At 52.8% G+C, this 23,987-nt stretch overlaps 1 protein-coding gene across 1 annotated transcript; it reads left to right on the top strand.

Annotated features, from left to right (window-relative positions):
* The first annotated feature begins 7,128 nt into the window (after positions 1 to 7,128).
* Positions 7,129 to 21,994, top strand: CLEC2L (C-type lectin domain family 2 member L). Its single transcript, XM_077781047.1, has 5 exons — positions 7,129 to 7,148; positions 15,944 to 16,018; positions 18,236 to 18,402; positions 19,293 to 19,393; positions 21,370 to 21,994. Exons 2-5 carry the CDS (start codon positions 16,006 to 16,008, stop codon positions 21,479 to 21,481), a joined length of 393 nt encoding a protein of 130 aa, XP_077637173.1. The 5' UTR covers positions 7,129 to 7,148; positions 15,944 to 16,005; the 3' UTR covers positions 21,482 to 21,994.
* Positions 21,995 to 23,987: the final 1,993 nt, after the last annotated feature.

Below are 23,987 nucleotides of genomic sequence, written 5' to 3'. Positions count from 1 at the left end.
TAGTAAAGTTTTGGGGGGTGTCCAAAAATACGAGACTGGAGTCTTGTCCCCATCTGAATGTGTGCTACGGGATGCACTCGTTCCTGGGGTCTGTGCGTGCAGACCCAAGGAGTGGGGGGTGGGGTGGGGAGTGAGTTGGCTCTCCCGGAGGCTGTTTCAGGAACCCAAATTCTGTCTTCTCCTGCCCTGTCTTCTGGAGGTGACACTCAGGGAGGGCAGGCCTGTCCTGAGCTCTTAGTCACTGGTGGAGCTCTCTCCGAGACCCCGGTCTCCCCGAATACCTTTCCCCGCTCGCTCTCCCCGCCCCCCAACCCCCGACAAAGAGCGGGCTTTCCTAAGCCACACAGGTCTTCTGCAGAGTGCTCCCAGGGCCAACCTCACGGGGGCCACGGGCCTCCGCTTTCGAAGCCCAGGGCACTGTTAACACGAGGCCTTACTCAAATGTGGCCAAGCCCCACCTTCCTCTGCGGAGGTGGGCCCGGGGCCGCGGGGTGCAGGCGAGCGATGGGCCCCCCATCAGCCACCACCCCCTTCCCCCGCAACAGAGCCTGGGATTGGGTCCGCTCCGCACCCTAAAGCGTTCCCGCACTAACCAGAACGGTCCACACTTGTAGCGTCGGCCGGCTTCGCGTCCGAACGCAGCAGTATATCCTGCTGTCACTAGATGGCGACCCTGCGTAAAGGTAACGCCGAGAATCGCTACTTCGCGTTTCCAGCCCGGCTGCGGGAGGCTGTAGCGGGGGACGCGCAGCGCCTTGCCGGAGGCGGGGTCNCTCCGCCCCCTGCCCCTGCCCCTTCCCTCCCGTTTGGCTATCCCTGTGGGATTTCCGGACAGGTGCCCTAGATGGGGAGAGAGCCGCACCGGCCGGCCGAGCAGGGGCGCCTGAGGCGTAAACCCCGGGCTCAAGACCACCCAAGGTGGGAGCTGAGCGTGAACTTCAAGATCCGACCTCCGACCGCGGAACAGTTTCCTCGAAAAACCGGAGAGGCTCCCCACCTTGGTAGCTTCTTGTCTTCCCTCCCTCTCCGCGCCACTGTAGCGTGCACTCCAGGAGCAGGTGCTCAGGAAATACTTGGGCAGTGCCTGAGGTTGCCTGCAATTCTCCAGACTGACCCCCTCACCCGGGGTTTCTCCCGTAATCTCTCCCTGGGCAGGACAGCCCCAGAGTTTCCAGTTTTCTGGAAGGGCTCCCTGAAACCACAACCTTCTGCTTCAGAAACCAAGTTATAGGTTTCTTGTTTGCGGGGCTTCTGGTCCTCTGAGGCCACTTCCCTTCCATATTAACTACTCACTCTGCCCCATGGTAGCTGAATTCAGGCTTCCGGTCTGGCTGAGGGAAAACAAATAATAACTACCAAAAGTCCCAAGTGGTTCCTGTGACTGGGGGCAGGCTCCATGGCAGCTGCTTGGTCTTCAAGAGAGATACTTCCCAAGAGCTTCTTGAGTCTCCCAAAGTTCACAGATGGCAACAGTTCATGAGACATTGATGATGCCATAAACTGAGCATCTGGGGTTGTTTGTGCCATCTAGTGGTTAGACACCAGGGATGATGCTGAACATCCGACAATGCACAGGACAGTCCACCAGGACAAAGAATCATCCAGAACAAAATGTCAACAGTGCAGAAGCTGAGAAAACCTGGAATATGGGAATGTTTATTTGGCTCCTGTGTGGCTCCTTAAAAAAATCTCAGGGGCACCTGCGTGACTCAGTCCGATTAGCTTCTGACTTCAGCTCAGGTCATGATCTTGTGGTTTGTCGGTTCAAGCCCCCCGTCGGGCTCTGTGGTGACAGCTCGGAGCCTGGAGTCCGCTTCAGATTCTGTGTCTCCCTCTCTCTCTACCCCTGCCCCTCTCATGCTCTGTCTCTGTCTCTCAAAATTAAATAAACATAAAATTTTTAAAAACATCTCAGTCCAGGAACGCAGAATTGTCCCTGTGCTTATTTTCATCCTATACATTAACTACCTCTTCCTTGTCTGCTGGTTTTTTTAAAAAAATATTTAAATGTTTATTTATTTTTGAAGGGGAGAGAGAGAGAGAGAGAGAGTGTGTGTGTGTGTGTTAGTGGGGGAGGGGCAGAGTCCGAAGCAGGCTCCAGGCTCTGAGCTGTCAGCACAGAGCCCAACTCAGGGCTCAAAACCATGAACCCAGAGATCATGACCTGAGCTAAATTCCGACACACAACTGACTGAGCCACCCAGGCGCCCTTCCTTGTCTGCTATTTTGTTTCTTATCTCATGACCCTCTATGGCACAGTTGTGCTCCTTCCTACCACTTCTGGTGCATTGCTGACTCGTTAGCGATTAGGGACAACAGCAGACGCGGTGAGAGCTGGCTAGCTGGCCAGCCCTGCTCCCCGGGTTGAGTGTTCTCCCACACCACTGTCTGAAACACCGCACACGACTGCTTATTCACACAACTATAGCACGAAGACTTGCTCAGACTCCCTAAGCCTTACCCAGAGTCCTATTGTATTATACTGTATTACTTTTATTTAAGCAGAAGTCTAGACAGCAAATATTTACTGGGTGACTTTAAGAATAAATGAAGGATCTGACCCCCAGCTTATTGTGTCTCCAGGCAGAGGATCAGTCCTGTTGTGGGAACACAGGTGCTGATAACCAACGCGTCTTGGGGGCGCTAGTTTACCTCGCTCTGTATGATCCCGCCTCATGTGGGATCTACTGATGTGTTCAGCTCATGACGAATCCTGACGCTGACATCGAAATTTTTCCCGCCTTCATATCACCTCAGGAAGACACTGACTCCAGACCCTGTTCTGCTGATTTCCAGTCCTAATGAGGACACTGGAACATTTACTTTTTAATATATTTTTCAATGTTTGTTTATTTATTTATTTTTAATGTTAATTTAGTTTTGAGAGGGAGAGAGACAGAGTGTGAGCAGGGGACGGCCAGAGAGAGACACACACAGAATCCGAAGGAAATTCCAAGCTCTGAACAGTCAGCAACGCAAGGCTTGAACCCACGGTGAGATCATAACCTGAGCCAATAGTTGGACGCTTAACTGATGGAGCCACCCAGGCACCCTTTATTTATTTATTTTTAAGAAAGGGCGTGGGTGTGCGTGCACACACAGGGGAGGGGCAGAGAGAGAGGGAGAGAGAAAATCCCAAGCAGGCTCTGTGCTATCAGTGTAGAACCTGACTTAAGGCTCAAACTCAGGAAGGGTGACATCATGACCTGAGCTAAAATCAAGAGTGGGATGCTCAACCGACTGAGCCACCCAGGTGCTCCCGAAGAAAAGGTATTTTAAAAATGTATATGTTTGCACAAGAAAAACCTAGGTATTACTTTTGTAATAAGAAAATATGCGTTTATTCTTGTCCTTAGAGGAAAAACAAAATAAGATTTATTTCCCCCCCCAGTCTGTACACGTTGAGTTTTCTGTCACTTGCTGGTTCCTATCACCCTCTCGGGAGAGGGCTAATGCATGAGGCAGTGGTTTTGGGCAGGATTATTATTGAAGACATCATTCTCATCCAAAGGTCAGGGTTTGGCCAGGCCCCACTTTTCCTGACAGCAGATTCTGGTTCCATCAAGAAATGCTAAACATAGCTGTCTCGGCATTCTCCGAGCGGGTACCCAGGACACTCACCCTGGTGGCAGATGACACCCGGTGGTCTCTTACTCAGGAACTTCTAGAGAGCAAGGGAGACCACCGAGAGGCTCAGCTTCTGCCCATCGGTGCAGGCCTGGGTTGCTGTCGACCGGGTACCATCAACTTCCCTCTTCCCAGCAGCCGGCACAGCACCCAGCACTTGGTGCTCGATAATTGTGGACTGAACTTGTTGAAGGAGGAATTTTTTATTCCTGTCGACTTGATGTTCACGTATCATGGGAAAAGGAGTGTCTGTTAAATGGCTGGCAGCTCCTGGCTGGTGAGTCAGCGTTGTCTCCTAGATCCCTCATTTGGCACAGTTGTGAGCAGGTGGCCTGACCACCCAAGTGGCCCCCGAAGAAGATGTCACACAGGAGCAGACACCATCCCTGGACTCAGAGACAATACCATGGAGTTGATCTGACACGTCTTGGTGATTTGCAGAATGCTTCTAGTGTTAACTACATATAAACATTAGCACCCTATACTGGTAGGTGGTGTTAATGACCAAAGCAAAATCAAGCACTTCTGGGGCATCCTTGGGGGCAGGGTGCCAAAAAAGGGCCCTAACAGGCATGAGATCCCCCCTAAAGACCCTTTGGACCCCAAAAGCAGGCACGCTCTGTTTCTGAAAAGGAGTAAAGTCCCCAGCCTTTAGCCAAGGCTCAAGGCCCCAGAGAGCCAAGCCCTCTGCCCCCCTCTCCTTCTGAAGGTCTCCCCCAGTCTCTGTTCCTGACCAAGGCACACGACAGCTCTGTTTCACCCAATTCCTGCTCTATGGCCTTGAGGTTTGCTATCCCAGGCCAGTTGTCTCTCAGTCAAAATCTCAGCTGGCTCACAAATTACGTGCACCCAGTAATCTTCCCCAGTAGATACGAGGCAAAAATTCTAACACAGGTGCTCTGAATACAACTTAAAGGTGACCTTTAAGAAAAATGCGCAGGTAGTTAAACATTCAGAAGGATAGAAAACAAACAAAAAGAGTCTTCCTTCCATTCTCCATACCCAGTTCCACTATTTGGAGATAAACACCCATTAACTGTTTCTTGGGCATTCTTGCAAAAATCTTCATACAAGCACGTGCGTGCACACACACATACACACACACAATCTTGGTAGACACAAATGACAACACACTATACACACTCTTCTGCATATTGCTTTCTTCTAACTTTTTTTAAAGTTTATTTATTTTGAGAGAGAAAGAGAAAGAGCATGAGTACGCAAGCAGGCGAGGGGCAGAGAGAGAGAGGAAGAGAGAGAATCCCAAACAGGCTCTGCACTGTCAGCTCAGAGCCCACCTGGGGGCTCCATCCCACAAACCATGAGATCATGACCTGAGCTGAAATCGAGAGTCAGATGGTGCCCCTGCTTTCTTCTAACTTAATTTATCTTGGAGATTGTTCCAAATCAGGATACACTGATTTATCTCCTTCTTTTTAAATAGCTGCATATTATTCCAAATATATGGCATACATTTGATGTTTTTTCTTGCCAGCAGCCTTTCCTCTTTCTCCCGGGAATAGTAACCTGCATTTCCTTTGGGGAATCATCTCTTCTTCACGGTCAGTCCTGCGACGGGTGGGGGAGACGACCCTGACCCCATCTCCAGGCTTGGACGTGTGTCCTGGACCTTACTGCGATGATTGATTCAGTGATGGACACGTGACCCTGGTTTGGGGCAATGCCAGTCATGGCCAGGAGTTTATTCAGACCTTTAAGGAAAGAGAAGTCAGTAAGGGACAGAGATAGGACTGTAACTTGGGCAGTTCATGGCTTTGTGACCATTCCAATGTACTGGGAAGCAGAGAGCCTAGAAGCCCCCTGAAGTCCCCAGGGAACAGTGTTATCAGAGACACCGGCATGTGACTCACGAAGGCTGGTGTTGGCTAACCCACACGGGTATCTCCAGCCCTGCTGCACCGGTGAGAAGCAGGCTGTGCCTCGATCCCAGGTGCAGAAATGGTGATGTGGGGATTTACAGGCATCCACCATGCCCACTCTTGTCATAACTGTCACAGTCTTTAACTCTCATGGACTCTCTCCCTTCCTGAGGACAATCTTCGGAGCAGCTTAGGGAACCCCCTGGCTGTGCAAAGTTATTTGCTGCTTCAAAGATTTCTTCACCACAGTCCTCTTTTGGAGTGCACATGCCGGAGAACTAACCAGGCTCGTGCTCATTTCTGGGGCCACAGTATCATTGACAATGTGTCTCACAGCTGGCTCTGAGACTGAAAAATCTCTGGGCCAGAGACATTTGATAATCCCCTCTATTTTTGCTCCGAACATTCTATTTGTGTGCTCTCATTAGGTCTGCAAACATGGGCTGCATTTTAGGGCTAGGCTGAGGGTGGGAAGGATTCTGGGTTGTCCCCTGGCCTGAGAAGGGGCTGATACAAGAGGATGAATCACACGCATCACTGGGAATGGTGGTCCTTTCCTCCTGGGAAGACTTATTCCAGCAAGATGAGCCACGGCCCAGAGAGAAACACTTGACAGTGGGCAGGCTCTGCCCCAGCAGAGAAGCATTTCTTCAATAGAAAATGCCTGCCCCCCTCATCCCTCTCATTTTCCTGAACCTAAGGGAAAAGGACCTAGAAGACCCTTGGCTCCGATCGGAGTTGTGACTCATATAGCAACACTCACATGGACTTGGCGATGAGAATTTGATTGTTGACAGCCAAGAATAGGCTCTGTGAAGGGGACTATGCCAAAATACAACCGTGTAAAAAAATACGTTCTGCTACCAATACTTAGTTTTTCTTCTTTATGTGTGGTTTTACAATTTTTCCCCTTTATTCATTTGTGTATAAAGTGAAATGATTATAAGTGATCTGTTCCTAGCCCTCTTTCTGCCAAGAGCTAAGACCTCCCTGGTGTCCCATGGTAACGTGCATTCTCGTTGCAGATCTCAGGTGATTTCGTTGACTTCTGGGTGTAGTATGGTGGGAATGCAATCTGATTTCTCAAGCCCAATCTGAAAGAAGAAGCTGAGAAACCTACAACCTATATGTAGGGTAAGCCCTCATCCATATGGAAATACAGGAGGAGTTGAGAATGAGGAACCATTAATGAGACAGGAAACAGGCTGAGGACTGGGGTTGGAGAGGGAAGTTCAGAGCTAGAGCCTCCGGTGATTGACTGTGGGGCAGCCCGGGAGGGGTACAGGCTGAGTGAAGGCCATGGAGGAAGGGCTGGCCTGGGAGTCCAAAAACTCACCAAGCCACGGCCCACAGGGTGCAGCCTTCCAAAATGCTGTTGACTTGCAATTTTCAACTTAAGCTGGAGATGTCAGCTCACGTATGTGAGTCCCCAGCGCTTAGAGGATGCTCACCAGTATGAACGGAATCAGAAATTTTTTCTCCACTTGTCCCCTTAGACTTTGGTCCTCCCTTTCCTCTCCAGTGTCATGAGCTTGGCAGCCTCGCCCCCGTGCCCTGACTCCAGGACAGCCTAAAGGAAAGCCCCTCATCTTCCTGGAATTGCACCGCGTCATCNCACCAGCTGGAAGGCGGCCTTGGAGGGTAAGCGCCGAGCGGCCCTCCGTCTCCCCCGGCCTGGGACCCCGGGGAGGCGGGTCGGAGTCACCTTGGCCGAGCTCCCGGAGGGGAGGGCGGGAGCGCCGGGAGGATTGATTTCAGGGCAATCAGATGCCACATGGCGGAGTTGGGGAGGACGTAGCTAAGGACCACCTTCAGTTACAGCCTTGACCCTGCCTAGGCAGCTAACCCGTTCTTTGACCTTGGGAGCGGGTTTCATGCTCTGAGCCCCAGTCTTCTTCAGAATGAAGGGGGGCGGTTCCTGACCGGCTCTCACCTGATGTGCATGTTGAGAGGGTGGCTTAAATCTGCACCGGTGGAAGTGTTTTGGGCAAAGTGACAAAAGCTGTAGACCCCCAGAGACGGCGCCCCTGCGCTGTGGGAAGGGATGGGGGCGCTGGCGGTGATGGGCCATATAGGGAGGAGAGAGGTGGAGAATATGCCTCAGGCTCTTCCTTGCAAGGTCTTGAGCGCCACCTTCCCCTTCCAGTCAGGTGGGCTCAGGGAGTGACCCTGGCCAGCCAAGGCAGCAGTAACCAAGTGGAAAATAGAATTCAAGTTCGTGAGCTCATTGGGGAAACTTTGTGTTTCGGGGGAGGAGGGGCTGGAGGGGTAGATGCTAGACTTGTCAAGGGAGAATAGAGCTGGCTCTCTGGATTTCTGGATTCTCCTGACATCCTTGGTCCAAAGGCTGAGAATCTGGGCAGCATTAACTACCAGAGCCCAGAGCCTGGGTCACCCAACCCTTGGGGGCAGAGTATTAGAAAAGGAAGGCTTCTGGGGTGCCTGGGTGGCTCAGCTGGTTAAACATGGGACTCTTGATTTCAGTTCAGGTCACGATCTCACAGTTGGTAGGTTCGAGCCCAGCATCAAGCTCTGCACTGACAGCATGGAGACTGCTTGGGATTCTTTCTCTCTCTGTCTACCCTTCTCCCTCTCTCTCTCTCTCTCTCTCAAAAAATCAATAAATAAACATAAAAAAGAAAAGGAAAGAGAAGAAAGGGAAAGGGAGGCTTCTTGGAGTGGGTGACCTCTTAGGTGCGGAGGGAAAGCAGGGTGCCCCAGGCTCGAGGAGTGACGTGTTCAGGGCCCAGGTGGGCAGAACCAGCTTGTCCCTTGTGGCAAAATGAACTCCAGAGAACCAGAATGGAGGGGAAGGGATGCGACGAGATGAATCTGGAGGGTCCAGACTGTGAATGGCCACCCAGGCCTCGGACTTTGTTCTGAAGAAACAGTTGAGAGTCAAGCATAGAATGAGACAGTGGATTTGCCCTTGGAAAAGTGGTGGTGACCAAGAGGTCACCCAAGGGGTCAGACCAAGACCAGGTCAGTGAGGAAGGTGGGGTGGTGGTCAGGGGTGAGACCTGGCCAGCACTTGCTAAGGCAGGCGGCTTGCCGAGGAGGGAGAGGCTGGGGCTATAATGTTAGCGTTTGGCCCCGGGCTGGTGGGCTGGGGGTCTGGACCACCTGTGTGGGGAAGGGGCTGTGCAAACTCTGGAGGGAGGGGTGGTCAGATGCCTGGGTGGTGCTTTGGGACAAAGGAAGCAAAGATGATGGATGGCAGAGTAGGAGAGCCATTGCAGGCAGAGAAGAGTAGAGTTGAATAAAGGTGGACAAGCCCCTCTCTCTGTCGGGCATTGTCGGATTTGCCTGTGATTCGGGCATCCCTCCCACCCAAGTTATGTCTTGAAGTTGCTCACTCCTTTTGCCTGTAAGTCTTCATTCATTCATTCATTCATTCATTCATAGGCATTCCTGCAGGGTCTGCTCTGACCTAACTCCAGCCCTCTGATGGTCAGGCCGGTTCAGGGGTGCTGTGGCCTCATTCAATGCCTCTGGCTTGCTGGTTCCTATTTTACCTCCAGCCCTGACTTTGACCCGTTCTTCTTCCTGCTCCCCACTGGGGCTGGGCCGACCGCCTGCGATTAGGTTGAATAAGGCCCAGGCCGATTGCTCTCTTGGGACATGGAGTCTCCCACCCCTCGCAGAAGCTCGCTGATCTGTTCTCAGTGTCTCCTTGCGGCCCCAGCCTTGTCTTGCCGGCCCCGGTGGGGGTCCTCTCCAGCCTGGCTCTGCGTCTCATGCCACCTCTGGTTCTCTCCCTGGTGCCCCCAGAAGCAGCCCCGCCCTTGATGGCCTTCCTTGGTCCTTGGAGGCCCAGCATCTGAGGCCTATGGACTTTTTCTACAGGAATCTTAGTATCTGGGGTCTGAGTCCAGGGCCTCACCGGTGCTCTGAGGGGCTGCTGGGTGCTCCCTTGGCACCCCCATCTCCTGTCAGAAGAGGGGAGCCCAGGGACCAGGCCTGGTCTCTCCAGAGTGTTGCTGTGTGGGCTGAAATCTCAGGACAAGGGGCCGAGGCACCTTGGTGAGGTGAGAACTCAAAGTCAGGTAAGCCCAAGCCAGATCTTTCCATCACCATGGGCTGGCCGTTTTCAAACTTGTTTGAACCTCAGTTGCCCTATCGACTAAGCTAGATAATTCTCGCTGCCTCTCAGGGCCACACAAAGGCACAGGGGTGTGGGCTGTGCAGGTGATCCCTCTGGCCAGCTCTCTGGACTCGACATCCTGCCCCCGTGATGGGGGGGAGGGGGAGGGGGGCACAATCACCTACCTTGAGTCTGCTCCCCACCCACAGCTGAAGTCCACAGAATGAGCTGTCAAGTGACACTGAGAAACACCCGAGATGGGATGAGGGGTCTGCCCGCCAGCACCTGTTCTGAGACAAGTGAGAGATTTCTTGCCTTGACCAAGCTGAACACTCAGGGGGGGGCCTGTGCTGCCTCGGTATTAAGTGCCAGGCGCTTCTCAAGCACCTACTGTGTGCCAGACGCCAGGCCGGGGGGCTTTCCCCACAGTGTCCCATTTAATCGCCCCACACCCTTCAGGGGCTGGTGAGTGTTGTATCCGTTTTGCAGCAGAGGAAGCCCTCGGACAGGCTCAGCGTCTTGGACAGGCTAAGCGTCCTGCCCAAGAACACGCGTTGTTTGCAAACTGTTTGCTAATGCACGTTCACCAGGAGGGCCCTCTGACCTGGGAGTTCTCGGGCTTCGTGAGGCTAATCGGGAAGAACTGAGTTGTGCTCGTGACGCGCGTAGCTCCCCTGCCCAGGCTCCCCAGACAAGCCTGCTACCTCCAGCGCGGACGGTTTTTTCTCCAAACAGGTTAAGTGAAATTGAGGACTTTTTAAATTTAAACCAGAATTAGAGCTCATGACTTCACGGCTTCCCTTAGATGAACAATTAGCTTTATAAAAATAGAAAGCCAGACAGAAGTTCTCCAGATCAAGCCTTCTCTCGCTGGGGCTATTAACCTTTCCTTCCATGCCCTGGCCTCGGGGAGTGGGCAGGAAAGGTGACCCAGCACTGCTGAGGCCTGGGTTCTAGAAGGACTGGGGACAACTGGAGCTGGGGATATTTCTGGCAGTGGGGGTGGGGGTGGGGAAGAGTGAGCAGCCTAGGGGTTCGAGAGGGGATGGAGTGATTCTGCATATCGCAAACTATGGATTTTTCAGAGCTCACCGACTCTGAATTTTTAATGTTGAAAGTTTCTTGATTAGACATAAACCCACAACTTCCTAGTCAAAACCACACACATGCATTTAGCAAAGCCTTTTAAAATTTTTAAAAATTACCAACCTCTACATTTGATAGTTTTGAACAGTCAAGACTATGCTCTCCAGACTATGGCCCTGACAACTTAGAGAGAGGTCAACGGTGAGTCTCTTTTGGGCTGTGGATGTGAGGGTGATGGGGCTTCTGTCCGGGTTGGAGCCAGATTTTCAGCGGTTCCTTCTAACATGAGGCTAATTCATATATATTTATAAACACGAATAAACACCCTCAAACCCCATCTGTTGTGGAGTATTGCATAGAAGGAATGATTGTTGAGTTACACATTTGTTATGGCCTGAATTGGTTTTTTACTGTATTTTTAAAGATATTTTTAAACGTTTACTTATTTTTGAGAGACAGAGAGTGTGAGTGGAGGAGGGGCAGAGAGAGAGGGAGACACAGAATCTGAAGCAGGCTCCAGGCTCTGAGCCGTCAGCACAGAGCCTGACACGGGGCCCAAACCCATGAACTGCCAGATCATGACCTAAGCGGAAGTCAGACACTTAACCAACTGAGCCACCCAGGGGCCCCTGTTATGGCTTGAATTGTACCTCTCCCTGCTCTCCCAAAGAGATATGTTGAAGCCCTAACCACCGGCACCCGAGATTGTGACCTTATTTGGAAATATGGTCATTATAGATATAATTTGTTAAGATGAAGCCATACTGGAGTGCGTGTGCTTCTTTTTCTTTTTATTAAAAATTTTTTTCTTTTAAACCTTTTAGTTTTTGAGAGACAGAGAGAGACAGAGTGTGAGCAGGGGAGGGCAGAGAGAGAGTGGGACATACAGAATCCGGAGCAGGCTCCAGGCTCTGAGCTGTCAGCACAGAGCCCGATGTGGGGCTCGAACCCACAAATGTGAGGTCATGACCTGAGCTGAAGTCTGATGCTCAACTGACTGAGTCCCCCGGGCGCCCCATTCTAAAGGTCACGAGCAAACCCTCAGAAGCCAGGAAGAAGTGGGCAAGGACTCCCCTAGCTTTCAGAGTGAGTGTGTCCCTGCTGGCACCTTGACTGAGGACTTCTGGTCCCCAGAACCGAGACATAATAAATGTGCTGTGTTCTAGGCCATGTGGTTTGTGGGGCTTTGTCGCCCCAACCCTAGGAAACTAATACAACGTTGTTTTGGACTGTCCGGCCCCACAGCTGTCCCCTGTGAGGGCAGCAGTGAGCGATGAGTCAGGACTCCCTGGAATGTCCTTTTTCTGTCCCCGGTGCGGCGTCCAGAGCGGTTATCCCCATGAGAGTACGAAGAGGCTCCCCGGTTCTGGTGATACTGGAGCTGCACGTGCAGAGTGCATTTGTCATTCAGTGTAGCTAAATCCCCCTCAGGTTTTTGAGTACCAGTGGGTGCTCTGTAACATGCGAGGCCATGGCTGAGCCCTACTGTAGGGAATCCAATGGTGAGTAAAGCACAAGCCTTTACCTAAAGCAGCCTGTGGGCTCATCATCATCATCGTCATCATCGTCATCATCGTCATCATCATCATCATCACAATTGCTAACACTGAACTAGAGCTTTCTAAGGCAGACACATGCTAAGCACTGAACATTGACTTCTCATAAAATTTTAGTAGAGGCAGACACTACTATTACTTCATTTTAAAGGTGAAGAAAATGAAACAAAAATAGAAGCTAAGTACCTTTGCCATGAAAATGTAACTAAATCGTCTAGAAAGTGGCAGAGCTGGGATTTGAACCTAGCGAAGTGGTTTAAGATGCTGTGCTCTTATCTTCAGGGCACAAAGTGTTATGGCGCCAGAGTGTGTCGGCCTAGACGGGCGAGTAGAGAAGGGAGAGGAAGGATGCACACAGGGCACTTGCTGCAGGCAGTCATCAGGCAGGGGGGTGGGGGGTTGGGGATCAGCCCTCCGACAAGCTGCCATTGATGACAACAGAGAACGTACAGAAAGAGCAGAAAGAGCCCAGCCCAGAAGGGCAGGCATTATTCTCCGCTCTTCCCTGCAGCCACCTGCTCCTGGGCTCCTGGCCGTCTACAAGCCCTGGCACAGAATTTGCTCCTAGGACATGTACCCCAATGTTCACAGCAGGANAAAAAAAAAAAAAAAAAGAATTTGCTCCTAGGGAGGATTCCAGAATGCCAGCTGCACTTGCAGGTAAAGATGGCAAACTGAATGCACACGTTTATCCCCTTTCTTCCCAGAAGCTCACTAACACAACAGTAAAGGGATTTTTAAAAGGCCATAAGGACAACGAGATAGCAACACAGTTGGGAGCTAGGGGTCAGTGATGAGTGCTGGCTGATTCCACCGGCCTGAGAAGGCTGGGAAAGCAGAGGGATGACCTGAGTCACACGCCGGAACCCTAGAGTATGGAGATGGGGGCACCGGTCATCACGGCGGCGAATGAAGATGGAGCTGAAATGGGAGAGCTGGTCGAACACTTTAGAAAGGATTTAGCTCCCCAGATCCTCTTTCCCAGCTGTCCAGCGTCTTCCCAGCCTGGGCAGCAGCCTGAGGCTAAGTCTTAGGAAGGGCCTCGAGACAGCAGTGCATTTGGGCGCAAGCAGTTAGGCGGACATTTATATATTGAATGCTTACGATGGTCTCCCAGCCTCTCTGCCCAGAAGAGCCTATACCCTATGGGAGAGAAACAGAAGAGACTTCTCCAGAAACTCTGGCCCACCCCAGAGGGAAAACCCGAGGAAGTTAGCATTCAGAGAGCTTTCAGGACCAGCCCAGCCTGGTCACTCTGCTGGGACCCCACAGTTAATAAGCTTTCCCCAGCTTCAGAGACTCCACTGAACTCTTTCCTCCCGCATTAATCAACAAATAACCAAGGAATTCCAGACATACAAGGAAACTCTCTGACTTGGAAACTAGAGACCAAAACAAATGAACAGGAAAAAAAAAGCAATTTGGAGGAAACCCAGACTATACAAGGAGAAATAAGCTTTCTGCCCACTTCCTCCTCCTCCAAAAAGCTATCAGTAATACCCTCAGAGAGATGAGAGCAAATATGGCATCATTAGAAACAGAATGGGTCTTCAGAGAACAGTAGCAAATCACAGCAAAACAAAAAACAACCCTGAAAATTAAAAATAATTGCCGAAATGGAAGTCAGGAGAGCAGGAAGATAAAGTGGAGAAAAATCTCCCAGGAAATAGAGCAAAGAAGGCAAAAAGATCATCGATAAGGGGGAAAAAAAGAAACTCAGAGGACCAGTTCAGGTGGTCTACCATCTGAAGAATAGAACTTCCAGAAAGAGGACTGAGCAAATGGACAAGAGGAAACCACTGATGATATAATTAAAGAACATTTTCTGAAACCAAAGGACATGAGCTTCCAGAATGAAAGGGCCCATTGATTGCCTACTTTAGTGGATGCAAATGGACCCAAACTAAGGCATGGCATGCATGATGAAATTTTAGAAGACTGTGTGATAAGGAGAAGATCCTAAAAGCTTCCAGCAGGGGGCGGAAAGCGATTGATATTCTTTTTTTTTTTTTTTAAGTTTATTCATTTATTTATTTAAATGATCTCTACACCCCATGTGGGGCTCCAGCTCATGACCCCAAGATCAAGAGTGGCTTGCTCTTCCAAATGAGCCAGCCAGCCCCCTTGGAAAGTAATTGACATTAAAAGGATCATGGATGAGAAAGGCTCTAGACTCTTCAAGAGCAACACTGGGGCTAGAAGACAGTTAAGTAATGCCTCCAACATTCTGCAGGAAAATTCTCTCCAGCCTGTAATAATCAGGCCTCTGAGTTCACAGCTCCAGGGGGATCATTCACCGTAGGACACGGCACGAAGGTTACCGTTGGTGGTTGTGTAGTGAGGTGGTCCTCTCTCAGGCAGCTATTGGAAGATGTGCTCCACCGAAATGAGGGAGTAAACCAGGAAAAAAATGGATAGAAGGTTCAGGAGAGCCAGTACCTGAGCGAGGCAGAGAGACCTTCAGGCTGCTGGTAAAGGGAGATTTTAAGGTTGCAGGTGGGTGGGGAAGGCAAAATTAGACTGGAGCAGCTCTGAACATTTTGGGGGACGCTTCTTCAAGAACATTGTTACGGACTGGATGTTGATGTCTGCTCAAGTGTCACTCAGTGGATGAATGGGTAAACAACCACGACCATATATACATATGTAACATACATATGTATTCATACAGCGGGATATTACGCGGTCTTAAATAGGAATGACATTCTGGCACAGGCTGCAACATGGATTACCTTGAAAGCGTTAGGTGAAGTGAAATAAGTCAGACACAAAAAGACAAATACTGTATGATTCCACTTGGATGAAATATCTAGACGGCAAATTCACGGAGACNGGTGATGAACAAGTTTCTCTGTAAAAGTAAAAAGACGGGATAGTTGCCCAACATCATGGATGTAATTAATGCCACTGATTGTACACTTGGTGGTTAAAATGGCAACTTTATGTGATGTCTATTTTCTGACAGTAAGAAGAACTTTAATAGGCTACGTCTAAAGTCTCAAGGGGTTCTTCCCTTGAAAATAAAATAAAAATTTTCAACGATAGAGAAAATAATTTAAAGGGGAGAAGGCAGAGGTATTGTGAAGAGGACAGCAGGTGTAGACATGGGCAGGATTTCCAGAGGTAGCAGTGGTGGAGGAGAACTCTGAGGATGGGTTGGGTTACTTCAAGGAGTCCATGTGGCCGAAACCGGGGACCAGGCAGAGAAGCAGCAGAAGGTGAGGACTGGAAAACCCTGACAGGCACAGAAGATGGTCAAGTTCTGAGCCTTGGATGGATGGCTTCTAGGCTGGCGGGGCAGGGGTGTCACAGATTCACAACAGTGCTCCCGAACATGGGCTCTCAGACTTCAGCGTGCATCTGAATCACGCGAAGGGCTTGCTAAAACACAGACTGATGGGGCACCCGGGTGGCTCAGTCACTTAAGTGTCAGACTCCTGATTTCAGCTCAGGTCATGAGGTCATGGTTCATGAGTTCGAACCCTACACTGGGCTCTGTGCTGAGCCTGCTTGGGATTCTCTCCCTCCATCTTTCTCTGCCCCTCCCTCTCTCATATGCACACACACTCTCTCAAAAACAAAAACAAAAACAAAAAACAGAACACAGGTTGCTGGGTTCAGGCCAGAGTTTCCCACTATCAGGACTTGGGGCTGGGGGACTGGCAGTGGGGTGGGTGGCCAGGTATTGAACCGCTTTCTTTTCTTCTCAGACACCACCACACGTCTCCTGCTGGGGGCCATCGCAGTCCTTCTGTTCGCCATCCTGGTGGTGATGAGCATCTTGGGTGAGCACGGATGTCAGAGCATTCACGCAAGTGTATACATAGACACGTATATACAAAGACACATCTTGTCAAATTAGGTAAAGTCTAATTAGGTAAAGAAAGGTTCCAGACATACTCCGTATTCTGTGGGGAACAAAGCACTGAAAACAGAGTGCTGTTTCTAGACGAGAGTTTAGCCAAAAATAATATAGTCACACATTGACTCCACATGTCCCCTTTACCAAGCACGCGGGGAAGGAGTGATGTTACTTACGGACTATTCCGTACATGCTTCGAGACCACAGAACCAACTTGAGGTGAGTTAGGCAAGCGCTGCTTCTTGAAGGAGATGGTTTGGGGATAAGGGCCTTTAAAGATCACGTTCATTCATTTAATGAACATTTATTGAGCCCTGCTGTGTGGTAGGGCCCCTAAATGCTGAGGGAAGGAAGGAAGGAAGGAAGGAAGGAACAAGGTAGAGGCTTCTCTGCCAGGGAGCTTCCCAAGTGGAACTGAAAGGGAGAAAGGAATAAAAAGGAGGAAACTGCCACTAAGAACACGTGAGGCTACCTGACCAGGAGATACGGCTGATTTTAACGGATCCAAGTCTAAGTGTGTCATGGGTTCTGAAGAGTCTGCAAAGTGATTTCACTGCCTCCATCCTTAATCTTTGAGAAGTACCATAAGACCAGAGGCGGGCACCTCGAAATGGGAGAAAAGTCCAAAGAGAGTATCCGCTCCTACTAAATCTTCACCTTTGGGCATGCATGATAAGCAGGGGATTGGTGAGTGTTTAGAAAAGAATATGGTGACCGCTGGTGCCAGCTTGGATTCACCTAGAATAATCACTACAAATTAAATTGGTTTCCTTCTGTCCTAATGCTGCGTTGGGAGGTCAGAGCAATGTGAAGACATAGCATGTTGTGATTTTAGTAAAGCACAACAAGTCTCTTTGGAGATCCTTGTGGAAAGCAGTTGAAATGTGGCCATGCCATGGTCAATACTCCCAAGTGATCGCAGCGCTCGGAGCAGATATGCCAGAGTGACGATGATTTAACTGGTGTCAGAGTGGCCACAGATCCCCAGGGCTGGAGTACCACAGGCCTGTTCTTGGCTCTGTCCTGGTCTACATTTTAATCAGCCACTCGTATGAACACAAACGACAGTATGCTTATGGAGTTCGTAGGTGTTGCAAGGATGCTTAGGATGACAGAGGAAGGATGCTTTGAAGACAGATGGAAAAAAAAATCAAGATTAAAATGTATCTTTCAAACCTCAGAGGAGCCAATGTGAATGAGATCAAGGTGGAAGAAATAAAAATAAGACCTCCATGTGGACTTAAAAAGTGATTTATACATGTTCTGGACACAGGGGAGACCTGGCTTGGAAAGAGGTCATATGAAAACGATCCAAGCGTATTCCGCCTGCCTAGGAAGGTGCACGTATGCACATACCCACAGATTCTTTTCATTGAGGCTGTCTGCTCGTGGGAAAGCCCACAGCAACTGGAAGGCAGCATGGCCCTGCTGCTGGGGGTGGGGCCGCCTCCTGTGTGCTCTAGTTTGTTCCAGCGGCGGCATTTTGCTGACTACGTGGACATGCCACAGTGAGCCAGACGGGATGGAGAAGGATGTGTAGAGCATCTTTTGCAAGGAATTACGGAAGCCTGGATGAGGGGAGGCTGGCGTCCTCTTCCAGTAGGCAGTAGAAGATGGGCTGGGCTTGCTCTGGGTCACTCCGGGGGGCAGAGCCTGGACCCGCAGGTCTGGGTCTTAGGAAGGCAGGTTGGGACTCAACAATGAAAAAGAACTTGGCGGCAGTTCAGCAGTGAAACAGGTTGAGTTGTGAGCCAATGAGATCGGGCTGCCGGTTCCCACCCTGGCTAGGGAGAGAGCCCGCGTGGCCTCCAGGTCCTTCCTAATTCCGTTTCCGGGGTTCCGAGGCTCCAGGAGTTTGGAGAGGGAGAGGAGATCTTAACCCAGGGGCTAATCTGCTGCCACTTCCCCTGGCGGTCCTGTCCCTGCCTCATCTTCCTAATATTCAGCCCCCAACCTATTACCAGCCAGGCACTGCGAGAGGTGCTCGCCTGGGAAGACAGCCACCTGAGTGATCACTGGAGGGCACGCAAGTCAGGCAGGTTGGGGGGGGGGGTACTTTGGGCCCCTGAGCGTGATTCTTCAGGCCCAGGCAGGGGCCGGGCGTGCTGGTGGACCCTGAGGCCTCTCGATCCTCCCGCAGCTTCCAAGGGCTGTATCAAGTGCGAAGCACCCTGCCCAGAGGACTGGCTGCTCTACGGAAGGAAATGTTACTTCTTCTCTGAGGAGCCGAGAGACTGGAACACGGGCCGGCAGTACTGCCATAGTCACGAGGCTGTGCTGGCTGTGATTCAGAGCCAGAAGGAGCTGGTGAGCCTGGGCCAGGGGAGGACCTTTGGGGAGGACCACACTTCTGGGACATGGCGGCCCCTGTGACGTGTTTCCAGAACGCACCCGGCCTGGGGTGTGCCGGTGGGCCCCGTGGGGTGGGAGTAGGTTCTGCTGCTGTCATAAAGGCCGATGATTTCAATCCAAGGCTGGTTTGCTGAGCTCAACCCTGTATTGTCAAGTGTAAGAATTACAAATCACCAAGGCGCTTGTGGATGAAGAACGTGTTGGCATCTTCTATGAGCCCACATCAGGGCATGAGCTCTCATGTAAAGCCCACCCATTTTATTGGTATAAATGTGACAGGAACGCAATTAACCAGTCTGTTGTCCATTTTGGATTTTGAGGGTGACAGTGGTGTGGCAATCCAAAATAGCTGATCACTGCTTTTTAAAAAAATATTTTTTAATGTTTATGTATTTTTGAGAGAGAGAGAGAGAGAGTGTGTGTGAGCACAAGCGGGGGGAGGGGCAGAGAGAGAGGGAGACACAGAATACAAAGCAGGCTCCAGGCTCCCAGCTGTCAGCACAGAGCCGGTCGTGGGGCTCGAACTCACGAACCGCAGAATCACGACCTGAGCTCAAGTTGGACACTTAACCGGCTGAGCCATCCAGGGGCCCCTAAAAATCTGAGCTGAGAGGATGAACTTTGTTCCAGGCTTCCTGGTTTAGGCGGCACGCTCCCGGGCAGTTGCGGCAACTGCTGGGCAGGAGGGCAGCGGGAGCGCAGCGCACTCTGTGACCCCAGCAGTGAGGGGTCTTTCTGCGTCTGTATGTCCTGGGAGCCAGCCTTCTCAGCTGAGGTTAGTCTTGGGATGTCTGAACAGTCAGGAGACCTCATATGACTCAGGGCTCCCTCTTGCCTTGGTACAGGAGTTTATGTTCAAGTTCACGCGGAGGGAGCCCTGGATTGGCCTGCGCAGAGTCGGGGACGAATTCCACTGGATCAACGGGGACCCGTTTGACCCAGACACGTGAGCTGAGCCTTCATCTTCTGGCCCCTGAGCTTAGACTGGGAAAGAACTAGCTCCCTGGACACAGCCCCCCAGAGAGAGAGAGAGAGAGAGAGAGAGAGAGAGAGAGAGAGCCACTCGGGTCTGTGCTGGCTAGAGCTACTAACCTCCAGGTTGAGCGGCGTGTGACAGAGAAAACGATAAGGGCCTTCCTTCTCTCTGTCCTCTCACGTCCAGCCTGGTGTGGCAGCTCGGCTGTGTGTAGCCATCGGGGCTTTCTGCTGCCGCCAGGCCTTTTCCATCTCGGCGCTCCGTGCAGCGGCTCCGTCTGCGGGGCTCAGGGTGGCTCCGAGGAAGGGGAAGCCATGCCCGGATGTCCCTCTGCATTGGCCAGAACCTAGCCACGTGACCACACTGCCTTCGAGAGAGGGTGGAGATGGGCCTCTATTCTGAGCAGCTGTTTGTTGCCTGAACATCGTTACCATGGAGGGAGGGGGCTCTGACTGCTGGGCGCTGGGCGCATTCTCCTGAAAACATCTCGTGAGGGTGCTGGGGGCGTGTGCAGGGGTGGTGTTGCTTGTGTGACCCGAGTGGTGTGGACGGGAGTGTGTGATGGGTGGCAGGTGTGCCGTATAAAGGACTGGTTTGTGGGGTGCCGGGTGGCAGTGGTCATGGGGGGCGGGGGTGGGGGTGCATGTCTGTGGCAGTGGGGGGTGATGATAGCCGGGCGTGCAGTCCAGGCTTAGGGAAACGAAGGGAATTCCCAGGGAGGGAATAAGAACCCCAGCTTCCAGTCCAGACCCTGAGAGGCCAGGTGGGGGCCCAGCTGCTCACCTGCTGCTGCCGCTGATGGTGCAGGAGGGACCCCAAGGCAGGAGAGGTGGGAGGGCTGATCCCCGCGCTCCACCATGGCCTTCCCGCGCAGCTGGCTGGGGGCTGCATCAGTTGCTGGTAGCCTCTAGGGGGCGAGCCGCCCATCAGCTCCTTCCCTCCTTTGCCCTGCCTCCCGTACCCTTCCTTCTGCACCCCTCTTTGACCTCATTGTCTCTTCCTTTTTTCCTCTTTCCTTCTCCTGCCTTCACCCCAGGCCTATCCTTAGAGGTGCTGAGGAGTCTGCACTTTCTGCCCCTTTCTCCCCTCTTCTGGAAGCTTCCCGTTCCCAGAAGTGGGGAGAGCCCTGGAGGCTGAGGTTCCCGGCGTGCTGACCACCTGTCACCCAACAGGCCTTTAGGCCACGTTTCTCTGGCGCCTTGGCCGTCCTGGCCGGCACTCTCCCTTGAGGTCGTTCTGGTGTCCTCTCTTGGAGACCCCAGCGCCAGCCTTGGCAGGGGACTCAGATCAGGGTGCCCAGTGAGGTTAAGAAGCAATCTTGAAATTCACAGGAATGATTTTAGGTAGAAAGCACCCCCATCCCCCACATCCCCTGATGATGTCAGTGAATCTGTGGGCAACACAGCCTGGGGATCAAACGCTGGGGTTAATCGGGTCCACCCCTGGGAGGTAGTTTAACTCAGCTGGTCTCTGCTGAGCATTTCCTGTGCTTGACGCTGTGCGCTGTAGGGGAGCCGAGATGAGGGAAGCACGCGGTCCACTGTTCAGGAGCTGACTGCCTGGGGGGCTGGTGGGGACAGACAGGCCCCCATGAGGCTGTGACAGGCGGTGCCCCATGGTGCAGGCAGGTGCTTCGGGGACGTAGCGGGGACACAGGGTGGTCCTGAACCGGATCCTGGCTCACGGATGAGTGAGCTGACTTTGGAAGGATAGGAAAGTGCAGGTTGTGTTCAGGAGATGTCTGCGGGCATTGCCCGCGTGCCTGGAGCCGTGGTGGACACACTAGGGAAGCAATGGGAGGCTGCACTAGAAGGTTCTGTAGGGGCCAAAAGTACTGGAAGGTGGCTCCAGAGGGAAGGGACAGGCCACAGGGCCTCCAGGGCCACGCAGTGACAGGCTGTGTGTGCCAGGTTGTAATCGCCTGCTCTCTTGTCTTCTGGCCCCAGGTTCCCCATCTCGGGCCTGGGAGAATGCGTCTTCGTGGAGCCCACCAGGCTGGTGTCGACGGAGTGTCTGATGACCCGGCCCTGGGTGTGCAGCAAGATGGCCTACACGTGAGATGGGTCAGGCCAGAGGCAGCCCTCCAGCCAGGCTCCTCTCCAAGGCGACGCAGTGAGGAGGGTGGCCTCCGCCCCGGCCTCGTCCAGGAACCACAGCGCTGGTTCGTGGTCTCCTCGGCCCCAGGCAGGTCCTGTGGCTCAGCCGTCAAACCCCACATGCTCAGTAGTGTAGGCGTCCCCCAAACACACACACACACACACACACACACACACACTCACACACGCATGCACGCACACGTATGCACAGGGTCTCTTTTCAAGTTCAGAGTCCACCCTTAGCCACCCCAGCAAGTCCCTCCCTGGCCCCAGGCCTGGAACACTTCTTCCGGCGCCGACACAGAGTGCATTACAGTCATGTCTCCGGGTGCTGGGGAGGCAGGGAGGGAAGCCTTCCCCTCGCTGGGGCCCCTCCACCCGCCCTGTTGCCTTGCCCGGGGTTCGCAGGCAGGCCCCCGCTGCGTCTGTGGTGCTGTGGTGGTGGTCACTGATGGAATAAAGACATGACTGGCTTCCAGAGAAATCTGCTGCCCTTTGTTCCAGGGTCGTGGCTGGGGGGAGGAGCAGAGGGAGCACCGATGGGTTCCAAGGACAAAAAACACTCTCTGTGGCCTCAGGGCACCCTTCAATTCCGCTAGGCGACTGAGTTATTTTTAGATGTCTGAAGGGTGTGTTCCATCTGGCTCCTTCATTACTATTCCACTCAGTATGACAAACGTTTATTCACATCACACCTACTGCGTGCCAGACACCACGCCGGGCATGGGGAGCAACAGCTTTATCCTCCAAGGAGCACACAGGGAGCAGAGGAACATTCTGGAGCACAGTTGAGGGACGGCTTATTCTGCCTTAGGGGAGGAGGGCGTGACGGGAGCGGGAGGATTAGCCATGCAGAAAAGATGATGTTCATGTTGGGCGGGAGGAGAGTTTGTGAAGGTCCTAGGGTCCCTTCCTAGCCCCCTGGTTGGCCTGGGGAGGAAGCAGGGGCCTGGCGGTTCCCCGGCCCCCAGCACACACACCTGGAGCCCCAGAGCCCCCCACAGTGGGGCCCGGCCCCCCCGGCCTCCCCTCAGGGCCCGGGCTGGCTGAGAGGTGGGCGGCCCGCCCGGGAGCAGCCCCATGAATTTGGGTCCTGGCCCATTTTCAGAAAATAGCTCAGAGGGAAACCAGGTCCTGCTTTGTTCTGCTCAGTCCTTTTACTGTCCGATTTCAAAGCTGTCAGCTTGGCGTTGTTGAATGTTCTGCGTGCTTTCCACATAGCTAGTAAAATATGGGCATTTTGAGATTTCACATTTTGTCTTTAGTGGGAAGCCCGTGAGGGACCTGAGTGTACTATGAAGAGGTGATAGGGATTCAGGGCAGTGGTGGTGCCTGGGGGGGGGGGCAGGAAGCCCAGCACCTTCCCAGCCCCGGTGGGGCAGTGTGTTGCAGGGTTGAACACTGAGGAAATGGTCGGCGGCAGCGGCGACTACTTTGGGGGGTGGGGGGAGTCTCACTTCCCCCTATTCTCAGTCCTGCACAATCTCTTCCCCTCAAAGATGTGAGGCTCAGAAGCCTTGCAGGTGATACCTCATTTAATTCGCACAGAAATGCCCAAGGCAGGAACTGAGGCAAGGCTGCCGCAGGTGGCTAGACTGTGCGCGGCGGGCCCCAGACACCCAAGGCCCCGAGGAGTGGGAGCGCCCGGCCAGGGCTTCCGGGCTGTGCTCTCACCTGTGTCTGTGTGTGTGTGGGGGGGGATGGGGTGAGAGTGGGGTCTCAGGTGCAGACAACCAGGCACTGAGGAGGGCGGGGAAGGGAGCAGAAGACAAGACAGGGGATCACGGGATCTTCTCTCTTCTTCGATTACCCGAGGCCTGCCGCCTGCCGCCACCAGGTGCCCACTGTCAAACAATCCCTCCTAACCTTGGGTTTGTCCCCGGGACAANGGCGGCCACAGGGGGCAGCACCGAGGGCGGGCACCCCGCCTCTGCTGGTTTCCGAGTGCCCACCCCCAACGCCACCGCCGCCGCCACCGTTGCTGGAGCAGGGACCACCTCCGAGGCGACCCCCACCTGGAGTTGAGAGAGTGCTTAGCTTGGAGCCTGGGCTGCAGCTCCCTGGGAGGATTTGAACCCAAACCCCAGTTCCATCCTCGGTGAACCCCTGGAGTGGGCAGGGCCCAGGCAGAAGGCTGAGCACGCATACCAGGCCCTCCTCAGATGACCTCTGTGAAGATGGAGGACGACAGGGAGGACTTTTTAAGCATGTGGCGTTGTGCTGCCAGTCATCTGGTGTCTGCTTAGTCCGTGGCCCCTACAAGGCGTGCATTAGCCGCCCATGCTTGCAGACGAGGAACAGACTCGGAGAGGTTAAGGGACTGGCTCTACACCACGCAGCTCCAGGTGGTGGGGGCAGCGTATGAACCCAGCCCCACTCCACAGGGCCCTGGGGAGGCCACCTGTGTGGCAGGCATGTCCCCTGGAGGCGGCACACATTCTGTGCACAGACCATTGGCCAGGACGGCT

The sequence above is a fragment of the Crocuta crocuta genome, unplaced genomic scaffold, assembly GCF_008692635.1.
Source record: "Crocuta crocuta isolate KB4526 unplaced genomic scaffold, BGI_CrCroc_1.0 scaffold228, whole genome shotgun sequence".
In the NCBI taxonomy this organism is placed as follows: Eukaryota; Metazoa; Chordata; class Mammalia; order Carnivora; family Hyaenidae; genus Crocuta; species Crocuta crocuta.
This window is presented reverse-complemented; position numbering and strand designations above follow the sequence as displayed.

Excerpts from the sequence above, each read along its gene's own strand:
- CLEC2L (XM_077781047.1), top strand. Across the intron at positions 18,403-19,292 it reads TTCAGAGCCAGAAGGAGCTG|GAGTTTATGTTCAAGTTCAC; the intron begins GTGAGCCTGGGC and ends GCCTTGGTACAG. Across the intron at positions 19,394-21,369 it reads GACCCGTTTGACCCAGACAC|GTTCCCCATCTCGGGCCTGG; the intron begins GTGAGCTGAGCC and ends TTCTGGCCCCAG.